Source organism: Bubalus bubalis, chromosome 5, assembly GCF_019923935.1.
Source record: "Bubalus bubalis isolate 160015118507 breed Murrah chromosome 5, NDDB_SH_1, whole genome shotgun sequence".
NCBI lineage: Eukaryota > Metazoa > Chordata > Mammalia > Artiodactyla > Bovidae > Bubalus > Bubalus bubalis.
Window position 1 is genome coordinate 76,642,630 of NC_059161.1, and position 16,131 is coordinate 76,658,760.

At 44.0% G+C, this 16,131-nt stretch overlaps 1 protein-coding gene, 1 long non-coding RNA gene and 1 pseudogene across 2 annotated transcripts; 1 reads left to right on the forward strand and 2 right to left on the reverse strand.

Moving 5' to 3' along the window:
• Window positions 1-2,144: 2,144 nt before the first annotated feature.
• On the reverse strand, window positions 2,145-4,123 carry LOC102401976 (annotated as a pseudogene).
• Window positions 4,124-5,300: 1,177 nt separating this feature from the next.
• Window positions 5,301-6,451, forward strand: LOC123333744. The gene is made up of 2 exons (XR_006551239.2): window positions 5,301-5,532; window positions 6,036-6,451. It is a non-coding gene; the product is annotated as an uncharacterized LOC123333744 (long non-coding RNA).
• A 4,366-nt stretch (window positions 6,452-10,817) lies between these two features.
• Window positions 10,818-15,048, reverse strand: IL20 (interleukin 20). Its single transcript, XM_006043814.4, has 5 exons — window positions 13,721-15,048; window positions 13,375-13,440; window positions 13,112-13,264; window positions 12,375-12,449; window positions 10,818-10,895 (listed from the first exon to the last, which is right to left on the reverse strand). The coding sequence occupies exons 1-5, from the start codon at window positions 14,060-14,062 to the stop codon at window positions 10,818-10,820; spliced, it is 714 nt and encodes a 237-aa protein (XP_006043876.2). The 5' UTR covers window positions 14,063-15,048.
• Between the last annotated feature and the right edge of the window lie 1,083 nt (window positions 15,049-16,131).

The window sequence follows — 16,131 nt, forward strand, 5'->3', positions numbered from 1 at the left end:
AACCCACTCTAGTATTCTTGCCTGGGAAATTCTATGGACAGAGGAGCCTGGTGGGCTACATACAGTCCATGGGGGACTTAGTGACTAAACAGCAACAACAACAATCTCCACTAGGCCTAGAAAGAGAAATTACCTCGAATTGAACTGTTTTTGAAGAATTTTACTGATACACAATTGGCAAGCAATAAACTACACATATTTAAAATGTACAATTTGATAAGTTTTGGCATATGTATACAACTGGAAATCATCACCAAGATAATGAACATATTCATTATAGTTTAACAATTCACTTGTTGGTAGACATTTAGTTGTTTAAAATTTGGGGCTAATAAAAATAAACCTTTCATAAAATGTTTACGTGCAAGTCTTTTCATGAACATATGTTTTCTTTTCTCTTGGATAAATACCTAGGAATGGAATAACTGGGTCATATGGCAGCTGTTTCTTCAGTTTTTTGAGAAACTGCCAAACTATTTTCAACGTGGTTGTATCATTTTACACTACCAACAGACGATATAAGTTTGAGTTTCTCCACACCTTCCCCTAGCACTTGATATGGTCAATTTTTTTTTAACCATTCTAATAAGTATGTTGTGGTATCTCACTGTGGTTTTAATTTGTATTTACGTAATGAAAGACAATGTTAAGCATCTTTTCATGTGCTTCTTGTCTACATATATTTATCTTCTTTTGTGTCTGTTCAAATTTTGTGCTCAGTTTTTAATTAGGTTGCTTCCTTATAATTGAGTTTTGAGTATTCTTTATATTTTTTGGTCACACATTCTTTATTATATACAGGGATTTGCAAATATTTACTCCCAGACTATGGGCTATCTTTTCATTTTCTTAGGCATCTTTTAAAGGGCAGAAGTGTTTAATGAAGTCTAACCTTCCAATTGGGTTTTTTATGGATTCTGCTTTTGGTTTTATATTTAGGAAATCTTTTTGGCTAACTCAAAATTATGAAGGTCTTTCCCTCAGGTCTTCTTTGAGAAGTTTTAAAATTGTAGATTGTACATTTAGATTGATGATCCATTTTGAGTTAACTTGTATATGTAAAATATAGGTCCAAGTTGATTTTTTTCTATACAATATCCAATTATTTTACCACCATTTCTTGAAAGATCATTCTATCTCCACTAAATTGCCTCTGCACTGTTGTTGAAAATCAGATGTGTAGGTCTTTTTCGCAACTTTTCATTCTACACTCTATTCATCTATTTTTACACCAGAACCACACTCTCTAAAAGTTAAAGTGAAGTTGCTCAGTGGTGTCTGACTCTTTGCAACCCCATGGACTGTAGCTTACCAGGCTCCTCCCTCCATGGGATTCTCCAGGCAAGAGTACTGGAGTGGGTTGCCATTTCCTTCTCCAGAGGATCTTCCCGACCCAGGGATCGAACCTGGGTCTCCCACATTCCAGGCAGACGCTTTAACCTCTGAGCCACCAGGGAAGCCCTGCCATGGCTTTATATGCCATGGCTTTATATGCCATGGCTTTATATGTCTTCAAATATAATAATATTAATCCTTCAATTTTGTTCTTTTTCAGTTATTTTGATTATTTTAAGTTTGTTGCATTTTAATATGAATTTTAAAGTGAACTTGTCAGTTTCTACCTTAAAAAAAGGCTACTGAAATTTTTATACTGACTGTATTGAATATATAGATCAATTTGGGGAAAATTATCATCTTAATAATTATCAAGACCTAAGAATATGGTATATCTATCCATTATTTATTATTTTTAAATATTTAAATATTTCTTTATTTGCTTGTGCCAGGTCTCTTAGTTGTGGCACAGGGAATCTTCAGTCTTCCTTGCAGCATGTGGGATCCAGTGATCCAACCCAGGCACCCTGCACTGGGTGTGTGGACCATCAGGGAAATTCCTCCATTATTTAGATAATCTTTCATTTCGCCAGCAATGATTTACAGTTTTCAGTATAGAGCTCTTTTACATCTTTTTTTTTTTTTCCAGAAGTCAAAGATTCTACAAACACTTATGAAAAGAGACCTGATTGAGAAAATATACAAAACATTTAAATTTCATCTCCAGAGAGCACTGAAGTCTGACAGGAGAAATGGGACTGAGAATGGTTAACATGTAAAATGACCAGTAAAAATATGCAAAAGTGAGAGGGAAAAGGAAAATAATGCTGCATTGCCCAAAGCAGAGGGGGACGGAATTTTAGAACAAAGAAGAGGCTGGGTGCACAAGTACCAGGTGGCTGTTCCTCTCCTTCCCCCAGGTATCTTCCAAAACAGCCCTGAGCTGCAGAGCAGGGAGCCACCCCCTCAGCAGGACCTACACACCTCTCTCTTCTCACTGCTCATCTCGCCCAGCTGCCAGTAGACAGGATGAAAAGAGAACCGCTCCACCCCAAGCTGTTCCTCTGTGACTGTGGCTTAGGGGATCCTCCTTGAGCTCCTGCCCTTCCAGCCCCGACTCCTTCCTTCTTTGGTTCCACTGGGAAGTTGATTGTGCTTGACAGACTCATCCCACCCCCCCCCCAAACTCAGGCTCCCACTGGTGGCTGGAGGCACTGACATGAGTCCTGGAGAGATCCCCAGGACAGCCACCATCCCTGGGCTCTGGAGGAGGGGGTGGGGGGCGCCATTCCTGGGCACATTTCCTCCATCCTCAGCTCGGGCCCGGGAGTCAGCACTGGCGAGGAAGTGTGTTTGGCAAGGTGCCTTTCAGGACTCTCCAAGCTGTGCAGACATCCCTGAACCCACTCCCTCTCCTCACCCCAACACCCGGCCAGGCCTGGTCCTTCCAGCCAATCCTTCTTTGGCTGCCAGTCAGGACCCCAGTCACCTGACCTCATAAGGGTCACAGAAACCATCTTGGGGCGCCCCACCCACCCCCCAGGCCTGAGAAGTCGGCAGAGATGGTGGCCTTGAGACGTCACAGCTGTGGTACAGGGAGGTGAGCAGGGCTGGAGAGAAACGGGGACACACGTCCCATTTAGGGAAAGGTGTCCAAAGCATGAGCTAAGTGAGGGGAAGGAGAGCCAGGGAGCGGCCTCCAGAGAAAATGAGAGAGGGTCGGGGCAAGCCTGGAGCCCCGGGCAGGTTTCACACCACCCTCACCCTGGAATCTCCGCACCCAGGAGCTCTCAAAATGGCGGGTGGCCATTGCTGTTGTGGGGCCCTCGTTTGTACTTCCGCTTCCGGGTGACCCAGCGCCACCGCCTGTAGGTGTCCTTCCTGCTGCAAACAGGTGGGAGGCGAAGGAGGCCGAGGCCTTCGGTCGCTGACGAGTTCCTTGACCACCATCTCCTCCGGGGTGACGTGTGTCTGCGGAAAGTAGGTACCCCTCTGCACGTCCTCACCAGGAACTCCCAGAAGTTGCGAGGGGGCAGCAGGTTGGTGACGTTGAACAATGAAGTGGCTCCTGTCCAGGGAGAAGTCGTGATAGACAGTGAGCCTTGCTGGAATCGTGGAGGATGTCCCCAAACCAGGGCATGAGCACGTTGATGCCCTTGCGGTTCCTCTCCTCCAGTTAGATCTTCCGTCCTCCTCTAGCTCCATGCGAGTGCGGACCCGGGAGGACAGGGAGGACTCCTAGAAGACCCCACAGTGGAAAAAATTGTCTCGGGCCAGCTGAATGAGAAAAAGGATCCGTAGATGTGGACGGAGGCGAACACCAGGCCCATGAGCGGCAGGTCCATGCCCATGGACAGATCCCCAGCGTCTTGTAGGGATGGTGAGGGGGCCCTCCTCCCAAGGGCTCCTCCCCAGCCAGGGTCAGCAGGATCTCAGCGCCCGGGGCGGGCACCGGGGCAGAGACCAAGGCCGAAGCCTTGTCAGTCTTGCCGGCCTTGATGAAGGCCACCCCCGGTTGGAAGCTGATCTTCACCACGGCCGCGTGGGCCGTGCGTCCGCCCTGCGCCCTCTGTTGGCAGCCAGTCTCCTCTCAGCCCCTATCTGTACCACAGCTCTGCAGGCACGGGAAGTTTGGTGCCCTTCTACATCTTTTGTTCTTGATTTAGCCTCAAGGATTTCCCACTTTTTGATGCTATTGTAAGTAGTATTTTTTAAGAATTTCAAGTTCCAATTGATTGTTGCTGGTATATGGAAATAGAACTGATCTTGTATCCTTGTATCCTGCTGTCAAACAAAACTTTTTTATTCTACTAGCTTGTTGTAGGTCCATTGGATAGTTCTCCCTAGATGGGCCTGTAATCTATGCATAAAGACTGACTTCATTTCCAATCTGGGTTATTTTTATTTCTTCTTAAACTGAATTGAGATGTAGTGGTCCTGGAAGTACAGGGACCTGAGCTTTAATGTCAACTCTGCCATAACTCTCTGTGTAACCTTAGGCAAGTCACTTTCCTCTCTGAACCCCGGCTACCCTGTAAAGTAATTTGTAAGTCCTCTCCTCTCTCTAATGTTCAAAGAATGTACTCTGAAAGGTATTAGCACTCTGGTTGTAATCCACAGCTTCCTGCCTCCAGGCCTCTGAGTCCTGCTTTCTTCCTGTCAAGCAACTGACTCATTCTGCTCCTGACAGCTGGGCTGAACCAGAGTGTCTGTCACCTGTTTTCCTCCCAATCTTGCAGTGAATCAGGAGTGGCTCTACTAGTTCATTCTTTTACCAGTTGTTTTTCTGCTGCCTCCTGTTGACAAGGCCCAATCTGCAGGGTGGGTTATCTATTTTCTAGCAAAGCCAAAGCTGTTAATTCATGAAAAAATTGGCTGAGGGCCTCAAACATAGAATAGTAGTTTCTTTTCTTTTTTTTTTTAACTTTTAAAGATACATTCCATTTGCCTGCTTTTGAATTTAGTCCTCATCAATAATGTAATTTTATACTGTGCTGAAATAAAGTAGGCTTTTTTAACACAGTCCTGTCCTGCAGGAACTTAAGAGTCCTTCAGGGGAATGGTCCATTCATTCTCCATCTGTATGGAAGAGAAACAGGTAGACAAAGTTACACTGGACTATGTTGGAGAAGACCTGAGTCCTTGAAAATAAGAAGTTGGGGCAATCCTAGGGCATGGTAGAAATGAAAGGTTCAGCAGACTTTTTTATTCTTTGAGCCACCCTGCAGCTGGATCTCATTCGTAGCTTTAGGAGATCCTCTGCCTTCTGATCCCACCCCTCCATCAGAGGGAAGCCTTGTCCAGTTTCACTGACATCACCTGGGTATTTCCAATTGATATGCTCACCTCAAATTCTGAATCCAAAGCTGGTGACACAGGAACCATACAAACCCCTTCCAGTCATGAAGGCAGCAGCAGCTAGATCTGATCTTCTGAGATAGATTTAGCACATCCAGTTTCTAGAATTCAGAATCATCTGTCCCAACTCTTTCATTTAATTTTGCAGTGTGGAGTAAATGAAGACCAACCAAAAGAGATCAAGCAAAGCTATTTATTCAGAGCTTGTTATAGAAAGAGAGTCAGCCACCATGACACATTTCTGCAGAGACTCTAAGAGTTGGACACAACTGAGCAACTGAATGACAAAAGCCTGCAGAAGTAGGAAATCGTTACAGGAGAAAACAAGGAACTTGTCAGGTATGCCTTGACTGGAGGTTGTTGACACGAGGGGCCATCAGAAGGCTAACTAGAAGCAGAACATCCTATGTGATTGGTTAAGGACACATTATTTGGCTTTTTCCGGTTCATGCTTGGTTAGAAACAGGGACAAAAATTGAGGAAGTTGCCAGTTTTTAATCAAGTCCTGGCCATTTGAATCCAATGGCTACAAGAGTTATAGTTTGCCTTCATGGGCTGGTTGCTAGAGACTGTGGTCTGATTTCATACCAATCTAACTTACAGATAGCAGACCAGCTCCATAGGCTGCTTACTGCAGATAATGGGTTGGTTTCCTGGGCTGGGTGCTGCAGACTATGGATCAGAGTTCTACTTTTATAGAGTGTAGCCATTGTCCATCTTTATACGCACTCTCTCAGCAGAAACTGAGGCCCATAAAAGTAGAGTGGTTCTAAGGTTCTTAATCCAAGGTCTAAGAGCTTAAAGTAATCAGAGCTGACAGGTCAATCCTATCATTTCCAAAGGAACTTATTCTGCTTATTGAGGAGACAAGGTTCAGATGCCTAGAAGAATGAAGTTCAATAAAGATGTTATAGAGGTAAGTGGCACCAGGAAATTAATAGCTTGGAAGGAAGGCTCATCACTTTCCTCTCCAGGCAGAGCTACTGCTACAGCCAGAGCCTCTACTGACCAAGAGCTCCCTATATACTGGGCATTCCAACCAGCTAGCAAAGCGAAGTGGTTAAATGCATGGTTCACTAGGCTGCCATCTGTCTTCATATTTTACTTTCAGAAATATTTGCTGTGAACTTGAACAACTTGAACAAGAGATTTTACCTTTCTGGTCTTTAGTTTCCTCATCCATAAAATGGGAATAACAGCAGCACCTATCTCATCATGCTTTTGTGCAAATTAAATGAATGGACACTCGTAACACACTTAGAACAGTACCTGATACTTAAGATGTGCTTGTACAAGTTATTGTTTATTCTTCACATCAACCCAGCATGATAAGTAGTATAATGCTACTTTTCAGATAAAGAAACTAAGGATAATACTAAGGATAGCTATGTCACTTGTCCAAGATAGTGAGTTTCTGAGTCAGGATTTTCACTCGTATCTCTATGAAGCCCAAACTTATTATTCTTCACTACTGAGCTTCTGAACACAAGATGCCACTGTTGGGAAAGAAGTGGCTTATAGAGTGGGAAGCCATATAAGGCTATGGTATCAGGGTGTCTGCGTTCAGCTCTTTGTTCTGCCCGTACACAATTGCTTATCACCTTTGAACACGTTTTCACTTGCAAGCTGGTAATAATAACGTATCTCACAGGTTTAAGGATTAAATAAGACAGCGTTTTAAGGATTAAATAAGATAATGTATGTGAAGTTTCCAGTACAGTGACTGGCACATAAGTACTTAATAAATAACAGCAATGATTTTAATTGTTTAATTTTAATTTAATGAATTGAAAGTGACAATTGCAAACTATTCTTTAGAGTCTGTCCCTTAAAGGCCCACCTTCATGTCCCCAAACTGACTTGACTCTCCACTGCCGTATTCCCCATTGTTGGTACTGTGATAGGTCAAGCGGAGACCAGAAAAACAACTTAGAGGAGGAAATGGGTCCTGCAGGGGAGAGGAATAGACAGGTAAGGAGTGGTCACATGGTAACATGGAATTCCAAAAGACCAAGGCTTCCCATGGCCCAGACTTTCAGAAGAATCAGAACGCTTCTCAAGAAACAAATGGAGGAACTTCATCCTCAGCTCTGTAGGTCAACCTGAGACATGCCCATCTGAAAGACTCACACTTGGCAGATAAAACTAGCCTCCTCTTTGCCATCAAGTGTCTCTTGGAGGTAGTAGTGTTAGTCCCTCAGTTGTGTCCAACTGTTTGGAGCCCACCAGGCTCCTCCATCCATGGGATTCTCCAGGCAAGAATACTGGAGTGGTTTGCAATTTCCTTCTCCAGGGGATCTTCTTGACCCAGGAATTGAACCTGGGTCTCCAACACTGCAAGCAGACTCTACCGTCTGAGCAACCAGGGAAGCCCTCTCTTGGAGGTATTGGTTCTCATTTCACACTGAGTTCAGTGAATTCTCAACTATTCCTTGAGAGCCAAAGCTGAGTTGCTTGTCAGACTGGTCAGGGAAACCAGGGGAGGGGCAACAAGAAATTCTGATAGGAGAAGGGTGATCATAATTAGGAATATAAAAGCAGAAAATGCCCTGTTTTAAAGGAATGTAAAGAACCATTTCTTCCATCACCCTGAAACGTTGATGTTATCAACTTGTTTTCCAGAAGAAGAAATTAAATTCCAAGAAGGTTAAGTTTTGCAGTCCAAACCACTCAGGTAATGAGAGGGGAATCATGACTTGAATCCAATAAAAAAAGATGTAGAAAAAACATACCTAAATATTTCAGACTTGGTATCTGTGGGTGATAAGATTATGAGTGATTTTAATTTTCTTTTCTATACTTATTTGTATTTTCCAAATTTTCTCCACCGGGTAGTTGTCACTTAATAATGAGGAAAAATAAAGTTCTTTAAGTTTCATCAGGACCTGGGATAAGGGTTGGGAGCAGAGACAGCAAAGAAAGCTCACTATAGAAGCATTAGTCTGCTGTTTCTGAAACTGAGCAAGGTAAACTGCTAAGCTGAGATGCAGCTCAGATTGAGCTGGAGAGGGAGGAGGCAAGCAGCCCAGGCCAGAGTTTTGGCTCCTTCGAGCCCAGGGAAGCTCAGCATGAAAGGGGCCTGGACTGAGAACACCAACTTAGTAGTTGGTTCCAAACACAAAGACTTGATCCAAGAACAACCTAGACCGTGGGGCTGGCCAGAATCCAAAATGGAAAGGCCTTCAAAGAGGGCGCACGCACCTCCCTAGGCAGGACACTTTGCACCTATGTCTTCTTAACCCTTATAATAGAACCTCCTGCCCATTGTAATTTGTGTTGCAAGTAAGACCTCTGACACAAAAATATGAGAGCCTGAAATGAGGGAGAAAGCTGGGGCACAGAGAAGACTGCTCAGTGCCAGGGAGGAAGAAGCAGGGAAGGCTGATGCCCCTCATCCCTGCATAGCCCCTTCGTGTGGAGGAATCAGAGCTGTGGGTGATTTGGCACACCCACAGCTCTGGGGTGGGTGTGGCAGCGGGGCTGGGGGTGTGTTTGGCAGCGGAGAGAAGGCCTAGGTTCCCACGGGCAACTTCCTGCTCCAAAGGAGTACAAGGTCCCTAGGTCATATAAGACTCAAGCTCATCCCTTTAGAAACCCATCCCAATCAAGCTCAATCCCAGTGGAAACCATTGTTTCCACTCCTGATGCATTCTCAAACTCCAAGCAGATATTATACAAAGAAAACTTTATTTGTAAAAATATATCCTGGCCACATAGGCTTCCATAGCTGGAAGAGACACAAGTCTGGGGTCTAGGAGTTGAGTGGGATGGTCAGTAATTGTAACACAAGCCTATAGTCTTACATCAAAATTCCTTCTTCCACAACCCACACTTAGTAGCCATTAGTTCAGTTTTAAATATCTCACAGAATACTGGTGGTCAGTAAATATATCCTTAATTTAATAAAATTCTAGCCACTCCTCTAGAATTTAGAGAGTTTGTTCACTCTATGAAAAACCTGCTCTAGTCAGCTTATAAATATAATCTGTGAGTTGTTTTTAAAAAGTCTCATTTTCAAATATAAAAATAAATAAGTTAAATAGAAAAATAAATAAATACATTAACTAATAAATACAACCAACAGTAGAAAAGATCTTACTAAAAGCTTATAAAACAATGATCCAGATTAAGAGTTCAGTTCTGTTTAGTCACTCTGACTAAACAGTCCTGTCCAACTCTCTGCGAGCCCATGGACTGCAGCATGCCAGGCTTCCCTGTCCATCATCGACTCCCTGAGCTTGCTCAAACTCATGCCCATCAAGTCAGTGATGCCATCCAACCATCTCATTCTCTGCCGTCCCCTTCTCCTTCCTGCCTTCAATCTTTCCCAGCATCAGGGTCTTTTCAGATAAGTCAGTTCTTCCCATCAAGTGGCCAAAGTACTGGAGTTCCAGCTTCAGGATCAGTCCTTCCAATGAATATTCAGGACTGATTTCCTTTAGGATAGACTGGTTGGATCTCCTTGCAGTCCAAAGGACTTTCAAAAATCTTCTCCAACACCACAGTTCAAAAGCATCAATTCTTCAATGCTCAGCTTTCTTTATAGTCCAACTCTCACATCCATACATGACTACTGGAAAAGCCATAGTTTTGACTATGTAGACTTTGTTGGCAAAGTAATGTCTCTGCTTTTTAATATGCTGTCTAGGTTGGTCATAGCTTTTCTTCCAAGAAGTAACTGTCTTTTAATTTCAAGGCTGCAGTCACCATCTGCAGTGATTTTAGAGCCCCAAAAATAAAGTCTCTTGCTGTTTCCATTGTTTCCCCATTTTCCATTAAGTGATGGCACCGGATGCCATGATCTTGGTTTTCTGAATGTTGAGTTTTAAGCCAACGTTTTCACTCTCCTCTTGCACTTTCATCAAGAGGCCCTTTAGTTCTTCTTCACTTTCTGCCATAAGGGTGGTGTCATTTGCATATCTGAGGTTATTGATATTTCTCCCGGCAATCTTGATTCCAGCTTGTGGTTCAGCCAGCCTGGCATTTCGCATGATAAACTCTGCAAATAAGTTAAATAAACAGGATGACAATATACAACCTTGACATACTTCTTTCCTATTTGGAACCAGTCTGTTCCAAGAACTGGCATTCAGTTCTAACTGTTGCTTCTTGGCCTGCATACAGATCTCTCAGGAGGCAGGTCAGGTGGTCTGGTATTCTTTAAGAATTTTCCACAGTTTGTTGTGATCCACACAGTCAAAAGGCTTTGGTGTAGTCAATAAAGCAGAAGTAGACGTTTCTCTGAAATTCTCTTGCTTTTTCGATGATCCAGAGGATGTTGGCAATTTGATCTATGGTTCCTCTGCCTTTACTAAATCCAGCTTGAACATCTGGAAGTTCTTGGTTCATGTACTGTTGAAGACTGCCTTGGAGAATTTTGAGCATTACTTTGCTAATATGTGAGATGAATGCAATTGTGCAGTAGTTTGAACATTCTCTGGCATTGTGTTTCTTTAATTAAGAGTAGAAACACTAATAACCACAATAAGGAAACAAATAATAAATAAATAATGGACATGGTCACCAGCACTAAATTACACAACAAAGAGACAGTGGTTCGGGGTCATACTTCCATGGGTCCTGAGGGCTGAGCCCAGAATACTCTAAGCAGCATCACTTTCATCCTAGTCCGCCTCTTCCATCCATTGCAAGAGAATGTCTAACTCCCCCAAAGCCTTCACCACCACTACCTGAGGCGGAAGCTGGAAGACACAAAGTAAAGAGGTGAGCAACTCATAAAGAGACAACATGGGCTCCAAGTTTAATCCTCTCCTTTTACTGGTAGGTCTGTCAGGGATTATAAATGGAGCGTATTTTCAAAATGAAGAGCTTGAAAGACATTATGGAACCTCAAGATCTCACAAGAGGGAAAATGAGGGAGTCTAGTCACACTAGCGGAGAAGGCAATGGCAACCCACTCCAGTACTCTTGCCTGGAAAATGCCATGGACAGCAGAGCCTGGTGGACTGCCATCTATGGGGTCACTAAGAGTCGGACACAACTGAAGTGACTTAGCAGCAGCAGCAGCGGTCACACTAGTCTTACATAGGGAAACTAAGGCCCAGAAGAGTAGCAGAATTGGGACTACAACCCAAGCCTCTTGAATCACAGAGAGTAAAGCTGCTTTTAAAAGAAAGATATGTGTTTCTGTGTGTGTGTGTGTGTGTGTGTGTGTTTAGGGATTGCCTACTGTGCATCCTCCCACTGAACAAATATTTACTGTGCTAAGCACTGGACTGGCTAGGGATTCAGGGATAAATGGCACCATCACGACCCACGGGGAATTCAGAGTCATGTAAAGGAGACAAGCAGAAGCAGGCAATTAAAATGCAGTGTGGTGAATAACTGCTGGGGTCCCCTCAGGACGACAGGGAGGCACTTAACTCTCAGAGAAGTAGCCAGTGCCTTCCTGGAGGTGATACCTAGGCTGAGTCTTAAAGGATGAGTAGGTGATACTTAGGCTGAGTCCTAAAGGATGAGTAGGTGATAACCTAGGCTGAGTCCTAAAGGATGAGTAGAGTGTGCAGCAAACAAACTCCAGTCTTCCTGACAGAGATGCGAAGGCTTTGAGGTGAGAAAGAGCATGGCAAAGGCATGTGTGAAATGGTGAATGACTGTTTCTGAAGGGATGTATATGTGTGTGAAGGCTTCCCCGGTGGCCCAGTAGTAAAGATTCTGCCTGCAATGTAGGAGACGCAGGAGATGAGGGTTCCATCCCTGGGTCAGGAAGACCGCCTGGAGAAGGGCTTGGCAACCCACTCAGGTATTCTTGCCTGGAGAATCCCATGGACAGAGGAGCCTGGTGGGCTACAGTCCACAGGGTCACAAAGAGTCGGACACGACTGAAGCAACTTAGCATGCACACGTGTATGTGTGAATGTGGAAAACTAATGCCTCTTATCTGTGAAACTGAAAGGTCCAGGTGTCTCTGGGGTGACTTGATGGAATCACAGCTATTCTTTCTTGATTTCCAGAGCATCTTCCAGAGACAGCACCCTACTAAAGCCTGTATGGATAGCCCCTGGGATACCCATTAAAGCAGATGGATAGTCCATGTGCCCTCAGAGGGCCACTAACCTCAGGGCTATAGGATTTCTTTGAGTATGAATGTCCATCCCACCCATCTATGATCTCATTTCTAAAAACGTACTCATCCCAACCAAGGCCAAAATTGCATATACCTCTTCGAAGTGACTCAGAATCTGGCTGTATTTCTCTTTTGCTTCTTCCCCACAAGGGCATGACATATGGGCATGCTGAAAAGAATACCAAAGAATGATAGACATTATTAAAGATTGCAATCTTCTGCCATTGACATGAAGTAGGTAGGAGTTCTGTTCTTTCCACCTATAGAAATCTTTTCACACTTCTTTATTTGGGATCACTAAAGTGTACATCAGCTAGAAAAGGAAGCCAGAGTTTTACGCTCAAATATAGAGCTCGTTGCTTCTGTTCAGAAACAGGCAGCACTGAAGGAGTTTGTGAGCGCCGTATCCCTTCCCACCTGCACCCCTGTTCTAATCTATTTCCCTCCCAGAGAGCATCATGGGAAGAGCGAATTGGATTCTGAGGTCCTATCTTGAGGTTGAGTCTGGTGGTCTGCTGATTAGCTGCCTGGGCTCAGGATGCCCTAAAACACCATAGGATAACTCACAGAAGAACCATGATTTCATTCACATGTAGTGATGATTATTAGTGACATCAAAGAGCCAGCACTTCATAGTTCTTTAGACATTTTGCATACAGCATGTATCCAAAAGTCAATATAACTGAGTTCTTATTACCTAGTCACATAGCTCAACGCAGTTATTTTAGAACTCTCAAACTCAGTTTTTCCGTCCATTAAATGGGTCTAAGATGACCCTGATTGCTAAGTTATGTGCTGAGGTGGATCCTTTTACCCAAGACCCATACTCACACAGAGCCGGAGGTCCTTCTTGATGGTGAGAAGAGAGTTGGCAAGACGGCTGACCTTCCGGAAGATATGGTGGTCAGGGGGTTGATAGTTTTTGAATACCCTGTCCAGGTAAAGTCTCAGTATATGATGGAGGAGGCAGCACTGATCTGCAGGCTACAAAGAAGACTGGTGTGTTGGTGAGGGCAGGGTGTCCAGGGACAAGGTTGATGAAGATGCCCCCAACTCATATTTCCTCCCAGAATTCATATGGACCAAACACATACCTTTGTGCCTTGCAAAGACTGAGTCTTCCTCAAGATTCTGACATCAATGATTTCATCTTTGGCTTGCTAAACAGAAAAGGGCAAGGTAAGAAAGTACAGGTCGGTGACTTCCACCAGGATCCTAGACATCAAGATCTCCCATCTGCTCCATGCCATGGCCCAGTGGGCAGAATCCCTCTCCAAAAACACTTTTACATTATGAATTATAGATACTTCCTAGCAACATATCCTCCTGGTAAGGAGCCCCCAACCTGCTTCTTTTTGTGACCACCCTGCTGGAGGACAGATAAGTAGGAAAGTGGGGAGGCAGTCACAAGATGAAGGGTGGGGTGCCTCCCTCACATACCACACTGTCCCGAATCTCTGAAAATCCACTTCGAATTCCCTGAAGATTTGTGGTGATCACACAGCTTCCCAAATGCAGTGTTTTCAGCCCAGCAGAAGGTGTCCAGAAGAGATAAAACACAGCAGAAAGAAGACAGAGGGGAAGACCAGAACCTCTCATCTTGTGCCAGAATCTGGAGACCACAGGAGCTAAGAATTCAAAGGGAAGAGCATGACTTACCGATTTCCCCATCCCATCCCTTAATAAGCCAATGCCACCACTAAGGACTTCTCTCTCCCATCCCCCATGCCCCTCGAGAAACTTAATAGCTTCATCTGACTTCAGATGGTCTGGCCCATTCATTCAACTTACTAAGAAAGACTGTGAGCCTCCCAGAAGAGACGCCTTCAGGTGCCTGTTCAGAGCCTGCGTGTGGGTTGGTGCTACAGGTCCTGGTTCCTTTATTTTGTTCCCCTCCCAGCCCCATCGTCATTGCCCAGCAGGTAAAGCCTGGGGCAGTAGGCACTTGCAGTGAGTAGACACAGGACGACATCTCAGGGATAATGTCAAAACTTGTTTTGGCGAATTGACGTATATAGTCTTCCTTTCCAGAATGCCAGTGTAACTCACCCTTCTCCTCCCCTTAAACCTACAGAGGAACTGGGGGAAAACAACCACACAGAAGCTGTTCCTGAGCCACCAAAAGCATTTGAGGGAAACTGTCTGGATTTTCATGGCCGTCCCCAGGGCAGAGGAACTTAGCTCTACTTGACATTTGTCTGAGATCAAGTTGATTGTTTGGGGATGGTAGACTTATTTCAGCCCAGAAGCCAGGTAGAAAGTCAATGATTTCATAATAATCCTGCCAGGGAAAGACAAGTTCTGTTGGGCAATCAGCCTAATTCCACCTAACACCTCTCCGCCCTCCGGGGGTGGCTGGACTCCACCATGCCCTCTGCAGAAAGACTGTAGTCAGGCACACTCATCCAAGAGTATAAGCTTTCCTAACCTTGTAACTCAGGTTCAAGATCAAGAAAGCGTTCCCAAGAGAAAGAGGAAAAGGGCGGGAAGGAACTCATTTCTTCTTGGGGCGAAGCTTGCTCTATAAGAGGGCATTTTATAGTACTTGCTGAGTGTTAAGATAAAATAATAATGGGCTGAGATTAGGAAGAGGAGAGTGAAGCACTTATCTCAGGCACAAAACTTGAGGGGGCAAAAGTCTCTTTAATCAAGATAAAGAATGTTTTAATTCAGTAGCAAAATTAACAAAAAAAAAAATCCATGGTGAGCAAAGATCGACGATTTAAATAAAGACAGAATCTGACAGTGCCATGCCGAGCCATGTTGGAATCCAGGACAACGGGGAAAATGAGTACTAATACCTGTCTGTGCCATGCTTAGTCTCTCAGGCGTGTCTGACTCTTTGCAACCCCATGGACTGTAGCCCACCAGGTTCCTCTGTCCATGGGGATTCTCCAGGCAAGAATACTGCAGTGGGTTCCCATGCCCTCCTCCAGGGCATCTTTCCAACCCGGGGATCAAACCGAGGCCTCCTGCATCACAGGCAGATTCTTTACTGACTGAGCCACCAGTGAAGCTCAAGAATCCTGGAGAGGGTATAGCCTACCCCATCTCCAGGGGATCTTCCCGACCCAGGAATTGAACCGGGGTCTCCTGCATTGCAGACGAATTCTTTACCAGCTGAGCTAAACAGGGAAGCGCTCATATCTATCTATATATGATCTATCGAACCATTTATATATGTTTATCTTCCATCTATACCTATCTATGTATCTATATCTGTGTCTATGTTTCTGTGTACCAATAGTGATTAATTTTTCCCAGAAATATATGATGAAAATATCAATGATGAGTTTCTTCCCTTAAAACCAGAAAAGTAAAATTATAATAAATTGTGTTTGGGACAAAAATAACATATTTAAGCTTAAAAATAATGTGAGTTGTAATACAATTACTTTTCAAATTTTCAAGAATTTTCCACTACCTTAATATCTTGAAAACATAACATACACAAAATAATAAAAGCATATGTATAGGGGTGTACATCTTTACGCTTTACCTTAGGCTCCAGTGTGGCTTGGCACAGCAATAATAATCATTATTGCTTGCTGATATTCTCCTATGTGCCAAGCAATAGGCTTGGTATAATTTACTTCATGTTCACTTGGGATACTGCCACATACAGGAAAAGGGGATAAGCAAACTAAACCCCAAAGTATCAGAGAGAACTCTGGGTTAGAAAACAGTCCAAATGTGTGCTCTACAAATCTCCATCAATGTAGGTTATCCCAGTTTTCCCAAGACTGAGGGGGTTCCAGAACTTCGGACTTTCACTGGAAATGTCACAGGTAAATCTGGGAGTTACTTACTCTCCATCTATGTGACCTTGGACTAGTTGACACACCTCTTTG